This window comes from Chenopodium quinoa, unplaced genomic scaffold (assembly GCF_001683475.1).
Source record: "Chenopodium quinoa cultivar QQ74 unplaced genomic scaffold, ASM168347v1, whole genome shotgun sequence".
Lineage (NCBI taxonomy): Eukaryota > Viridiplantae > Streptophyta > Magnoliopsida > Caryophyllales > Amaranthaceae > Chenopodium > Chenopodium quinoa.
The window spans coordinates 4585650-4599318 of NW_018744626.1; the positions used below are offsets into that span (position 1 = coordinate 4585650).

Sequence of the window (13669 nt, forward strand, 5' to 3'; positions counted from 1 at the left end):
AGCGCCACGTGACATATTAACTTCTTTAGGAACGCATTTTAATATATAGTATAGATGTGTCTGATAGCTAGAGTATATAAACCAATTATAGGCTTCAACAGTTCAACCATCAACTTAGGGCCTGTTCTCATTGGCTGAACTCAGCTGAACTGAACTGAACTGAATTGAGCTGAACTGAACTGAGCTGAGCTGAGCTGAACTGAATTGAATTGAACTGAACTGAGCTGAGCTGAACTGAATTGATCTGAAATGATTATTTTATAAGAGAAGGAAATTAAGAGCTGAACTGAAATGAGCTGAACTGAACTGAACTGAACTGAATTTCAACGTAAAAGAACATGCCCTTAATCTTTTCGTTAAGATGACGCAAAACCCTTAACATTAATATGTTATTTTCATGTTCGGTTGGTGTTATCGAATTTCTGGCAAGCATTGATAAAAGTTATTCTATTTTCTACCAAACTCTTATAATAGAATTTTGGGTTAGAAGAGAATCGATAGAGATCGAAGCCATGCACAAATTAAACAAACAAAAAAAAAAAAAAAAAAAAAAATCCTTAACCCAACTATTTTTTTTTTTTTTTCAAACCTACTTACCCACGCCATTAATGACAATAACAACTCACTAATATCTTTGCCTAACGGAACGAATTTATGACATTAGATAAACCATTATGACATTATTGGAGCTTGAGGATACTTCGATCCATACCTCCAGTTTTACTGTATACATTTATAATTTGGCCTGGATCGTTCTTTTCTATTTTTAATTATTGAGGGGTACTATATATGTGCATTTAAATATTTAATCATGTTGTTATCAATGATTCAGTGTTAATGTGTAGTATGGTGTTTTTATTTATATTTTAACTAGCCTTTTGACCCATATGATACACGGGTTATACTTAGATTTTTTTTTTTTTTTTTTTGACAACAACAGAAAGAAAGAAAAAAGAAAGTAAAACCAAGCTAAAATACATCAAAGCCAATAGAATTAGAAAAGTTGTTTAAGATAGCCCGATACTGGTTAGTTATACGGTGGGGGTGGTCAACGTCTACTCTGTCAACCTTGAGGATGATGCAATGTTGGAAGGAGCTTCCAATTTTAATAATATCCTTCCAAATCCAGTAGATGTGGATATCCAAGGTCTGTCTGCTTCTAAGCATTGTAACAAGAGAGGCACAGTTGGTTAAAATTTTGATTAGATTATTTTATTGTACTTTATATCAGAGTGAGGGATAGTTCAAGTAGTTAGAGCTTCCCTCCCGATTCAAGGAGATTTTGGGATAAATTCTCACCCCGTCCTTAAAAAAAATAATTATATTTTATATGTTTATGTAATATGCACTAATTAAAGACCGAATATGAGAATGAATATGTACTACATACTTTATTTTAAGTTTGGGAGATGAAAAGACTGAAACTTTACTTCATTATAGTGGAAAATGAAACACTTTATTTTTTTTTACTTTAATTTGTAAGTTGTTGAATGCATAAAGACTTGAACATCTTAATATTAAGAGAGGTAACATGTGGCATATGAGTAATTTGTAGTGATTTGCGTGTGAGATGTGGCATATGAGTAACTTGTGTTTGTATTTTTATATACTAAGTATAGATAGATATAAAGTATAGATATAAAGTATAGATATAGATATAAACGAAATGTTTGTAGGAGATATAACACTCGTTAGACTAGATATCAGTGGCGGATCCAGGATTTTCGAACTCGTGAGTCACCATCAATAACTGATCACTTGTTTCAATCCAAAAATTATATATATGTATATATAAAAAATATATTTCACCAAAATGATTTCAATCCAAAAATAGGACATAAAAATCCATACTACAATAGTACTTAAAAATTCAATCTTACAAGTCGAAAGTACGTACTCCAAATAAATAACATGTTACAAACAAATAGTACTATAAAATTATTACATTAAATTAACTTTATTGTACAAGAATTATTAAAAAATTATACGGAGTACACAAAAAAAAAAAAAAAATAGTGAGATAACTTAAGAGACCTGTTATTAAATATAACAGGTCTCTTTAATGAAAAAAGCAGCGCAACAAATATTCATATACAATGTTAGCAGAAAAGAGACATGTTATCTAAATAACCGGTCTCTTTGTTATTTAAAAAAATCTGACAGTGTTAGGCAGCAATAGCAGAAAAGAGACCGCCTATCTATAATAGGAGGTCTCTTTGATATTTTTTTTTTTAAAAAAAAAAAATCAATTTTTTTGTTGGTGAGTCACGTGACTCACCATGCACCTACATAGTTCCGCCCCTGCTAGATATGTTGTGTCGTGTCGATTGACTCATTTAATCAAATATATCTACGGAGACCCCTTGACACTAGCCCACTTTTGATAGTCATTTATGCCATTTTTTGTTAGACTAGATATATTGTGACACTCGTTAGACTAGATATGTTGTGACATGTCATGTTATTTTGTTATATTAAAATTTTATAAATAAATTTAGCCTCCTTCAAAAAATATAGTCCCTTCGTCCCCTTTTGATAATCATTTATGTCATTTTTGGTGACCCAAAATGTTAGTCACATTTGTTTTTTTTCAAGTACCATTAATATATTTTTTTTTACCAAAATTCTCTCCCATTTGAAAAAATATTTGTGCAAATTTTACTTTCCCACGTACTTTAATTACTTTTTTTCTCCACTTTTTTTTGCATACCCAATGTAAATTTACTTTTTCAATATACTTTTGCTACATTTTATTTATGTTTATTAATTCCCGTGATTTTCTACTAAAAGTGACTATCAAAAGGGGACGGAGGGAGTAATCATTATTGATACATAAAATTGGTCATCATTTTTCTTAACACTAGTGAGCTGACTCGTATTGGGTTCTCAACACTAACTCGAATTGTTCGTGCTTAAAAAACAAGTATAGGTCGTAAACCCTTGACAATATTTTGTGTTTGTGTTTGGTTCATGTCGTTATGTCATATCTTATGTGATAGATAGGTTGTAAAAAACATGGTGATTGAACTATTGTAGGGGTGTAAATGAGTCGAGCCAAGCCGAATACTATCTTGTTCATGTTCAAGTTTATTTAACTTGAGCGCGTTCAGTACACGATCTTGTTGAGCTAAAAAAATATGTTCAAGCTCGACTCATTTAGTACAATGTTATATGTTCAAGCAAATATGTCATTGATTAATAGGTATGCGGTTCAAGTCAACACCAATCAACGCCTAACCTAGTATTGTTATCAAACGTTGCACAATTCATACAAGCAAGAACATATAATCAGTACCATAATACATTAATACTACGTTATTTCATGATGTCTAGCCTCAATTAATTAATGTGCCTCTAGCTTGCTAGTAAAATTAACTTTTTTTTTTTTTTAATTTCATGATGTCTAGTAAAATTAACTTAGTTGATAGTTTGATACTACATTGTCCTTCTTTGGTACACATGTTAGATAGTACGAGTACCAATAAACGAGTATTGTATACTACGTATGTAATTTTATATACGCATGTAATATAATTTTATGTTCGCTTTCCCTCCTACTAGCCCATATAATAATAAATCAAATTGAAGCGAACATAAATGAATAAGCACTTTGATGCCATATGTAATTTTATATACGTATGTAACATGATTTTATTTATATATGGAAATAAAAGGACATATTATGCACACAAAAATTATTAACGAGTACTGTATAAATCAATGATTATATCATTTAAGAAGCTCTTCTTTGCGACCAGCATCCTCCAACTCTCGCAAGCCACCAACTTTTTGTTCAATTTCTTCGATTAGCTCCTCGCGCCATAAAGCCGCTCTTGCAGATTCTTCTATGTCTTCTTGCTGCATTATCATGTTTTCAAACATTATTAACACAGTGGGTTTTGTGTGCCGCTAGTCACACCACGTGAATACTTGTAAAAGAACAAAATAACCCCTATAAAATTGATCCGGTAATCCCTATAACACTGATAAAGTAACCCCTGTAAAATTAAACGAGTAATCCCTTAATACACTAACAAAGTAACCCTTATAATAGTTGGTCACACGATGTGTCCAACCACATATGAATTTGTGTTATTAACATGCATGCCAACAATTCATTACATGATAGATGTGGTTTGTGGTTGTTACATGATAGATTTTACGTGGTTTAATCCTACAATCATTTTCAACGTGTTATTTTAAAAAAAATATAATTTATGGTCTAATACGGTTTATAGTTGAGGCTTAAAGGCTTAAACCACATTCAATGCAATTTTTTTTGGCAAAGTATGATTTCTGATAGAGTTATGAGAAAGAGAATGTTGGAAAGCTTGATTATATTGATGAATATAGACGAGTATATATAGTACAAGATTAGAACATTGAACATACCAAACTATGACTAGATACAATATGTGACTAGCTACGTTAGCTAATTATAAGGGATATACTTTGACTATCAAAATTAAGGAGTAAATCAAGGAATTTACATATTCTAAATAATGATAATGATGATATAATCATCTTTATCCTTTATAATTTCTATTTATTTGTCGCACCTTATCGTTGCAAAATTCTATTTCGCCAAAATTTAAACTATACCACAATTTTCAATTCACAATTTGCAAATTGCACCAAATCATTAAAAAGGGTTCAACTTGCAATTTGATGTCGTTGGAGTATTGGACCAAATAATTTAATACGAAGTAATAATAATATGAATTGAGTTTTTTTTTTTTTTTTCCCCAATTGAGGGTAGAAGGCAAAAAGAAAACAAATTGCAGAACACAAATTCTTATATGTGGCAAGTCACATGGTATGGTCACTTTACATATAAGATAATTAATTAAGTAATAGGAGGTCGTAATGATGAGCAAATGGGGTTACCTTGACATATATGGATTACTTAAATAAGAAAAAAGGGTTACTCTCCCACATAAGTGGAATAATTATTTCATTATTCAAAAAAATAAAATAAAATAGGGTTTACTTGTTTCTAAACTGGTTGATATTACTCTTATAATGAATAGGAGTTATTTAGATGGACAAAATAAGGTTACTCTTGTGAATAAATAGGGTACTTTATACTTCCTCCGTTTTTATTTAATTGACGCATTTGATTTAGGCACACATATTAAGGAGAGGAGAGAGAGTGAGAGAGAATGAAAAGCAAGTGGGGTAGTTTTTAAATAAAAGGTAAAAAAAATTACCCCTAAAGAAAACATGTTAACTAAAAAAACTTCCTAAAAAGGAATACGTGTCAATTAAAAAGAAACGGAGGTAGTATATAAATAAAAATTATTTTTTATAAGCCAATGCGGCCACACCGTGTAGCTAACCACATACAAGACTTAGGGCCTGTTCTCATACGATTATTTTCAGTTAAGTTCAACTCTAATAAGTTCAGTTCAGTTCAGTTCGGCTCTAATTAGTTCAGTTCAATTAAGTTCAGCTTCTAATTTCCTTTTCTTATAAAATATTCATTTCACTTTAGTTCAGTTCAGTTCAGTTCAGCTCAGCTCAGCTCTAATAAGTTCAGTTCAATTCAGTTCAGTTCAGTTCAGTCAATGAGAACAGACCCTTACTGATTTTAAAAATAAACTCAACTAGCCTATCAAAGAGGCACAAGGCGTGGAAAAGCAACACCTTGAGCATCCTCGCTAAGAATCCTACGAAGCTCCGAAGGATTAGAAGATTAGAAGTATGAGCCGCCCCTTAAATAGAAAGCCAGTTAGCCTGAGAAAATAAATCAGACTAATGAAGTACTCCGTTCTAAGTTATTCTTTCAATGTGTATGCTGTACTGTATAGTCAATTACTAAGTTATTCCAAGAACCTAGCTAAAACATGGTAATGGATAATAATAATTTTTAAAAAATCAAAATGAGAATATACTATGTTACCTTCTCATAGACCCAATGCCCCGTTCCATCGCCTCCATCACCCCTGTATTGCTCTGAATCATAGTATGGATCCTGCACAACACGTCAGTCCACAATTCCATATGATCATTATTGACAAACAATAAGTGGTGTAAATACGTGTCTATGCTAGATCGATCCCCATTTTCACATGTGGAATAGAATATGTCCTAAGCTTTAAATGTTACGATTAATATATGGAAATTGATTTTAACACTCCTTTATCTGAGAAGAGCATAGAAAATCGTGGTCTCACATAGAGGTGTGCCAAAATCATTTCCCGTAATATATCTACCCTTGATATTATTTAGTATCATAATAACTCCTAAGTCCTAACCATTAAAGTAAAATTGCCTATGGAATAAAGAAATATAGAAAGTACTTACTTTAGTAGCTCCAAAGAAACAACATCCCCAACAAGTGAACATGACATAAAAAGTGTCTAGCATCCAAAACAAAATTCAAACATTATGTTTAGAAATTAGAAAAATTAGATTATTTGAGAATATCAAAAAAATAAATAAAAAACGAGCAAGTGAATTAATATAACCTAAATTACTTACAAACATTTTTAATGGCATTATCACTTAAGTGCCAAATTGATTTGTGAGTTATGAGTTCTCTTTGTCCTTCAGCATGCTGAACTAAAACTGCCATTAAAGGCAAGTCTGGCAAAGCATTTACTTTACCAACATAGCCTCTTCCACTTTTTTCAACCTTATTAATTCAAATTGACATTTAATTAATATGCAAATAATTAGATTAATTTATTATCAAAATATAAAATTAAAGTTCAAATCTTTATACAACTATACATAAATTGATATCTATAATTACCTGGTGACATAGCCCATTGCCAAATTTGGAGATTGAACATTGTTTAAGCTGCAAATTAAACATAAATAGGTGTTAATGATGGTAATTAAGAGTTATTTTACAAAGAGGGTGATGATATGATTAAATTACCAGCAATCTAGAAGAATTATTGTTAATTGTGTTTGAATTTAGTGGGTGGGGTGAAGAACAGTTAAGAGATATGGGCTTGGATAAGGTGAAACTCATGACAGCCTCTACCATTTTTTTCAGAAATAATTAAGATGTTTATTACTTTGGTGTTGAAATGTGTAACACTTTTTTTTTTTTTTTTCATGGGATGGAATTGGATAAGGCAACCTCTTCCACTCATGTTTCATTGTCTCTCTTCTTCTTGGAGGGTAATTTAAGTTAAAATAAAAGATTATGTTAAGACCCTAGCTTTTTTTTAAAAAAAAAATATTTTTATTTTTAATTTTTTATTTTATTTATATGAATTTTCTCTAATGATCTTAAGGGTTTGTTCTTATTGATTAAATTGAGCTGAACTGAACTGAACTTATTAGAGCTGAAGTGAAATGAACTAAATATTTTATGAAAGAAGAAAATTAAGAACTGAACTGAATTGAACTGAACTGATGAACTTATTGGAGCTTAACTGAACTGAAAATAATCTGAAGAGAACATACCCTAATTCATCCTAAACGATCCAAATTATTTTTCACATAAGAAATTATATAATTTTAGTTATACTAAAAGTAAGACTATTTTTTTGCCCTTAAATGGGAAGATGAGTAGAAAATGTCAAGGCATGTAATATACATGTACATTTAAATGTTCATCATTTTCTATGTACATGTTTGGTTGACTCTTATGAAAGACACGTTTACAAGACAAATTAATAAATGGTCATAATGTGTATCAGATTTACAACGTTTTCTCTCTTTATTCTTTAATGGGATAATAAGGTTAGCTAGTTATAAAAGTCAATGAATTCCACTAACCATTAAATCAACATACAAGGCTATTTAGTTTATACACGATACATGATTCTAAGAGCATTTGCAATAATTTATAGGGAGTACGAAGTATGAAGGGATTTTAAGGTTACTTTTTTTTTTTTTTTTTTTTTTTGGGCAAAAGGATGTTTTGGAAAATTGGCTCCAACATTACTAATACAACTTCCCCCAAAATTAGAAACAAGAAAGCAGGATATATTTTTTGAGAAACTTAAAGATTGTAATAAAAATAAAAAACACAGTGATATTAACAAATGGCCCATTAGCTCAGCTGGTTAGAGCGTCGTGCTAATAACGCGAAGGTCGCAGGTTCGATCCCTGCATGGGCCAAAATTTTTGATATTTTTGGCAATTAAAAAAAAAAAAAAAAAGAAAAAAACCAAGTTTCCCAGAAATAGTGGCGTATTTTAGCAGAAGACTTGTAAATTGTAATGGTTCCGTTAACCGCAAAGTTCACGCCATCACAAAGAATTTCCAACTACCAAAATTCACCTAATTTAGTAATTTAATTTTCCTGTAAAACCAATTTTTTCTAATAAACTCCATTCCTTTCAATATTTCATTATAAAGCTTCAATATTTGAAGAAATAGTTTCGATTTTTAATCCAAAGCTTCGATTTTTGAAGTGAAAGTTTCCATTTTTGAAGAAAATTGTTGCAAAGAAAATGGATTTATTTGATTTAGAAAAGAACTTTGCATTTTATGCTGCATATCATAGCAACCCAGTTAATATCTTTATTCATATGCTATTTGTTTGGCCAATTTTTTGTACTGGGCTTATGCTACTATACTTTGTACCCATGTTGTTTTTCCCTAATTTTGCACTATTTTTCACTATAATATATGCTGTATTTTATGTGGGTATGGAAAAAAAAAGCAGGGTTTTTGGCTGCTATTCTCTGTTTCCTCTGTTGGATTGGAGCTTCTGCTTGTTCTACTCAGCTAGGGTTTTCTTTGACTTGGAAGGTAATCTTTCAGATTAATTCTTCTTTTTATTAATGTTGGTTGAATTTGTTGAGGCTATTCACAGTAATCTTGGTTTAGGTAGTGATTTGTGAGTTATTATTGCTAATTGATGGACATGATGGTTTACATTGGGTTGATTTTTCTGTGTTTTTCTGGTAAATGATGATTGTTGATGGGCTTCTGTTACTGTAAGCTACTCCGACTTGGGTACTCGTGTCAAACATGGGTACATTTATTTTGTGAATATTTTCCCTAGGTTTGGCCCTAAATGAAATGTGAAATATGTATACCCATATCATGACTCATGAGTGTCGAGAATCTGACATGAGTACTTCTATAACATAGATTGTTAGTGCTGGTACTGTAATGATCTATCGCCTTTGGATTGTGAACCTAGGGTTTTATGTTTATTGTGGTTTAAGGCTGAAATCAAATTAGGGTTTCATTGATATACTATGGTTTTAAGACTAGTGTTTTCTATTGGTGGGAATAGGTTTGTGCATATTTTGACCTCTCAAATCTGTAACTATGGTTTGTAGGCTACTTGTGTATTCTATTGACGGGACTAGGCTCTGTAGCACTATGTTTGGAACTTTGGATAGAGAGAAATGGAGGCAAAGGAAGAGAAGAGAAAAGGAGAGATGTATCATCCTTTGTTTGGATATCTAATGCAAGGAGGGAAGGGGGGGGGGGGGAATGGAAGGATCCATTTTGAGGGCAATGTCTTGAAAAGGTTTATAGATAATTAGAACTCTTCTTATTAATGCAAAAGCACACTAACAATGTGTTTAGATAAAGAAAGGGGAAGGAAAAAAGGGGAGGGAGGAGAAGAGGAGGGAAGGGAAAGAGAGGGGAGAGAAGAATGATGAGTTTTCCTTCCAAACCTCTTCATTGTTGGAGGGATCACTTTCATTACAATTTAATCCCTCCATTTCTCTCCTCTTCAATTCCCTTTCTTCCTCATTTGTTATCCGAATGAAAGATACCCCATTTCTCTATTTCTCTTCACTCCCTTTCTCTCCATTTTCTTCAATTGAAACACACTATAATTAAGGGTGGTTTTCTCTTCTTTAGATGTGTCAATCTCATGCTTATCTATTTGGTTAAGGATCAACATCCCCAAGTTATTATTTCCTTGCATTTTTGGCATGTCTTCTGTAGGCTAATTTGAGGGGGTTCACGTACATAGTTGCATTCCCAACATTATTGAAACTTGTAATGCTGAAAATATTGAATCATTATGGAGAACTTAATGTGTTATACACTGAGCTTTTGGAGAAATAATTAGCCATTAACCCACACTGAATACCAAATCCATAAAACATAACCTCCATCCTCATCTTTTTATTGGGACAAAAAGCACCATTGTGGTTGTAGTAGCTTTTGCATGAATCCTGATTATTGTTTTTTCCCTGAGAGTTGAAAAGCAATTGTATATATCAAAAGACATATAACTTGGGAACAACAAAGAATCTTGTAGAAGTAGATGCAAATGAATGAGCTATTCAACCACTGAACACCTAATCTGAAAGAACCAGCTTATTTCTTAACGTAGATCCTTGAAGTCCTCAACTCTATGAAAAGGGCAATGTCTTTCATGTATTGCATCACATCAGTAAATTTATGTGATTGATCCATGTTGGAGAAAAACAAATTTATAGGTCCCATCCATTATTTTACATAGTTCTAGTAACCCTCAATGCCAAAATTATAAAGATACAATCTTTTAGATATTTTTGTAATCTTGGTTGGGTTTGTTTGATGGTGCACATCCCTTACTATTTGTCCTATTTAGTACTCGAGGTAGGTTATATAAAGCATCCCATGTGTTAAAGCTTTCTTAGGCAACACAGACGTGTTTTGACTAAACAGTATTAATGTTTTTTTGTTTTTTATTACCAATTTTCTTTTCCTTTGCATAAATTATAATCCCTTTGTGAATTGTGATAGTTGCAAAACAGAGGATATCTCATGTGATGGTTGTAGTCTTGCAGAGTGGAATAAGTTTGTTCCTATGGACATTTTTACTTTGCCTAGTGGCATTCCTGGCTTCTTGATTGTTTGTCATCGACTTGTGAATTATTAGTGTAGACCCAAAAATGCAGGGGGAAAAAAAAGTTTTCAGTGTAAGGGAGCAGAGTCAGCAAACAAATTATTTTTTTGTTTCTATTTGATGATAGTATTCAAGTTAATGCCGCTAGTTTTGAATATCTTAATGAATATATAACATAATTTTAGAATGCTAGTAAGATGACCTTTGAACTTTTGGTGGCATACAACTTTGAATATTGTAACTTTCGTTAATCTTACTCTTCCTATGATCAATGAATAGCTTTATATTGACCTACAACTTGTGCTGTCACATGTTTTCTTGTTATTATTAGGGGGTTTTATTATTTCTAATTTCACTTATCTGTTCTAAATGGAACTAATCTCAACATTTTGTGACTTATTTTGATTTGTATGAAAGAGATCAATGTATAACCACATACCAGTGAAGTTGCATATTGACCTAGTTGTGCCATCACTGCCATCACAAATTATCTTCCTATTGTTAGGGTGTGTTCTTGCCACCTAAGTTCACTCTTCTGAACTTATTGGAACTAACCTGAGCATTTTGTAGTAGTGACTAGTGAATAGGATTTGAGTAGCCTATATTGGAACTTATTTGAGCTTATCTCAACTTCGCGAAACTTGTTTAAACTCGTTTGAACTTATCTTAATTTTTTCTCCTCAAATGAATATATTAAGGCAAGATTAGAGTCATAGACGTTTGATGTACGTCTATACTCTAAATGGCCGTGATCCTATTTACACCAAACTTGCACGTCGTCTTCTGGAATTGCACTATTGTATAACACATATTTTTCCTTGCCGCTGATGTATCTTTTACTCCTTTGCATCCATCTGCATAGCTGCATTGTCACTTTGTATGTACTGTATTTTTTTGAAGTATGTCAAGCGTCAACAGACCTATGCTTCCTTATAAGTTTTTCTGTACATTGTTAGTGTCGCAGGTACACTGAAAATACTGTTACACATGACCTGAGCACCGGTGTTTCTTTTATTTTGATAGCACAAACAATGTCCATGTTCTGATTCCCATCTAAAACCATTTTCATTAAAAGGGGTTAGCTTAAATTAATGTTTCTTGCTCGGGATTTAGCATTTTAGCGTCCTTTGTTCACCTTGGCAGGTTGTTTTGGTAGCTCAATTGGTTTGTTGGACTGCACAGTTCCTTGGTCATGGAGTCTTTGAGGTGATCATCTCGGATATCCTGATTAGATTCTGATCAAACTATTGCTACTTAACAATCGTGTTTTCATTTTTGACAGAAACGAGCACCTGCTCTTCTGGATAATCTCGTACAAGCCTTCTTGATGGCTCCTTTCTTTGTGTTACTTGAGGTGAGCATTCATAAAATCCCTTTTAATTTGTGTTTCGAAATATTAATTAGGAAAGAAAACGATAGCTCATCCGCTCCTTTCTCCTTGCGTCACTTTTCCTAACCTCCATTAACTCCCCTCCCCTCCCCTTACCTCCTTTCTCCCTGCGTCACTTTTCCTAACCTCCATTAACTCCCCTCCCCTCCCCTTACCTCCTTTCTCCTTACGTTACTTTATCCTCTCACTTCCTCGCCTCCATTAACTGTGAACCAACTTTTAGCTCACATGATGTGGATTTTCTTTGTAGCACTAGTGGATAAGTTGATTTACCTTGTAAAAGATCTGCATACAGAGAACTAAGAATATTATATTTATTTCACAGGCCCTTCATCATTTCTTCGGGTATGAACCATATCCAGGATTTTTTGATGAGGTGAAAGTTATGGTGGATGCTGAAATTAAAGAATGGCAAGAGAAGAAACATAAGAAATCATCTTAAAAGGTCATGACTATATACAATGATCAGTGATTGTCTTTTATACAAGAATGTATATTCTAGTTGTCCTGAAAATAAATAAATGGCTAGAAAATGTGAAGTATTGAAATCTGAGAGTTTGAAACACTAATTTTATTTGCTGCAATCAAGACACTGTTAACCTGATTAAGTGAATATGACTATATGAGTATTATGTACTACTTTTACTTGATTTATTTATTTCCTAATTCATGATTAGAAAAATTGTTCACTTTTTGTTCTTTACTAAAGTTCAGTTAAAATGGCAATACTACACTACAAACAAAAATTGGATTAACCTTATTAAGACGTGTTCAGAAATTCTTGTACTACTTCCGTTAAATATTAGTTGCAATTTTAGGGCATTATTTGAACTTTGGATATTAACTATTCCAAAGTTGTAACTAATATTTAACGGAGGTAGTAGATGATATATTTAAGTAAATACTAGTAAATAGTAGTTGCTAATGACTACACCCCCCTCTAGGTAAAACTACCTAAACCCCCCTCACTAAATTACTATATAGCCCTTACCCTCCCCACTAAAAGACACACTACAACCCCTCCCCACTAATTGCACAGTACATTTTTTTTAAAAAAAAACATTTAAAATTTTTTCTCTCTCTACAACCTTCTTCATTAATTTCTCTAGATTTTATCTCTCATCAAAACCAAAAAAATTTGAACAATATCACTCTGAATTTAGGGCCTGTTTTCATACGTTGAAATTCAGTTCAGTTCAGCTCCTAATTTCCTTCTCTTATAAAATATTCATTTCAGTTCAGTCAGTTGAGTTCAGTTCAGCTGAGTTCAGTCAATGAGAATAGGCCCTTACTCCAAAATACTACAAATGTCTAACATTCGTGAAGAAAATTTTCAATTACAACAATATTTTGAGAAAAGTAACAATTTTTGTGTATATATAAACCCTAGTTTTTCAATTTTAATTTGCGATTATATGTTCTTAAACATAAGCTGCTATGATTACACTTATTTTTATGCAAAAACAGATAAAAGCTACTATATTTTGTGCTATATTCCAAATTTTCAA

The 13669-nt window shown here is 32.1% G+C and overlaps 1 protein-coding gene, 1 non-coding gene and 1 pseudogene across 2 annotated transcripts; 2 read left to right on the forward strand and 1 right to left on the reverse strand.

The window, feature by feature from the left end:
* Positions 1-3594: 3594 nt before the first annotated feature.
* Positions 3595-7138, reverse strand: LOC110700616 (photosynthetic NDH subunit of subcomplex B 4, chloroplastic-like). Its single transcript, XM_021878175.1, has 6 exons — positions 6887-7138; positions 6758-6805; positions 6484-6637; positions 6307-6362; positions 5903-5974; positions 3595-3858 (listed from the first exon to the last, which is right to left on the reverse strand). The coding sequence occupies exons 1-6, from the start codon at positions 6995-6997 to the stop codon at positions 3730-3732; spliced, it is 570 nt and encodes a 189-aa protein (XP_021733867.1). The 5' UTR covers positions 6998-7138; the 3' UTR covers positions 3595-3729.
* An 870-nt stretch (positions 7139-8008) lies between these two features.
* On the forward strand, positions 8009-8082 carry TRNAI-AAU. The gene has a single exon. It is a non-coding gene; the product is annotated as a tRNA-Ile (tRNA).
* Positions 8083-8144: 62 nt separating this feature from the next.
* Positions 8145-12815, forward strand: LOC110700617 (annotated as a pseudogene).
* Positions 12816-13669: the final 854 nt, after the last annotated feature.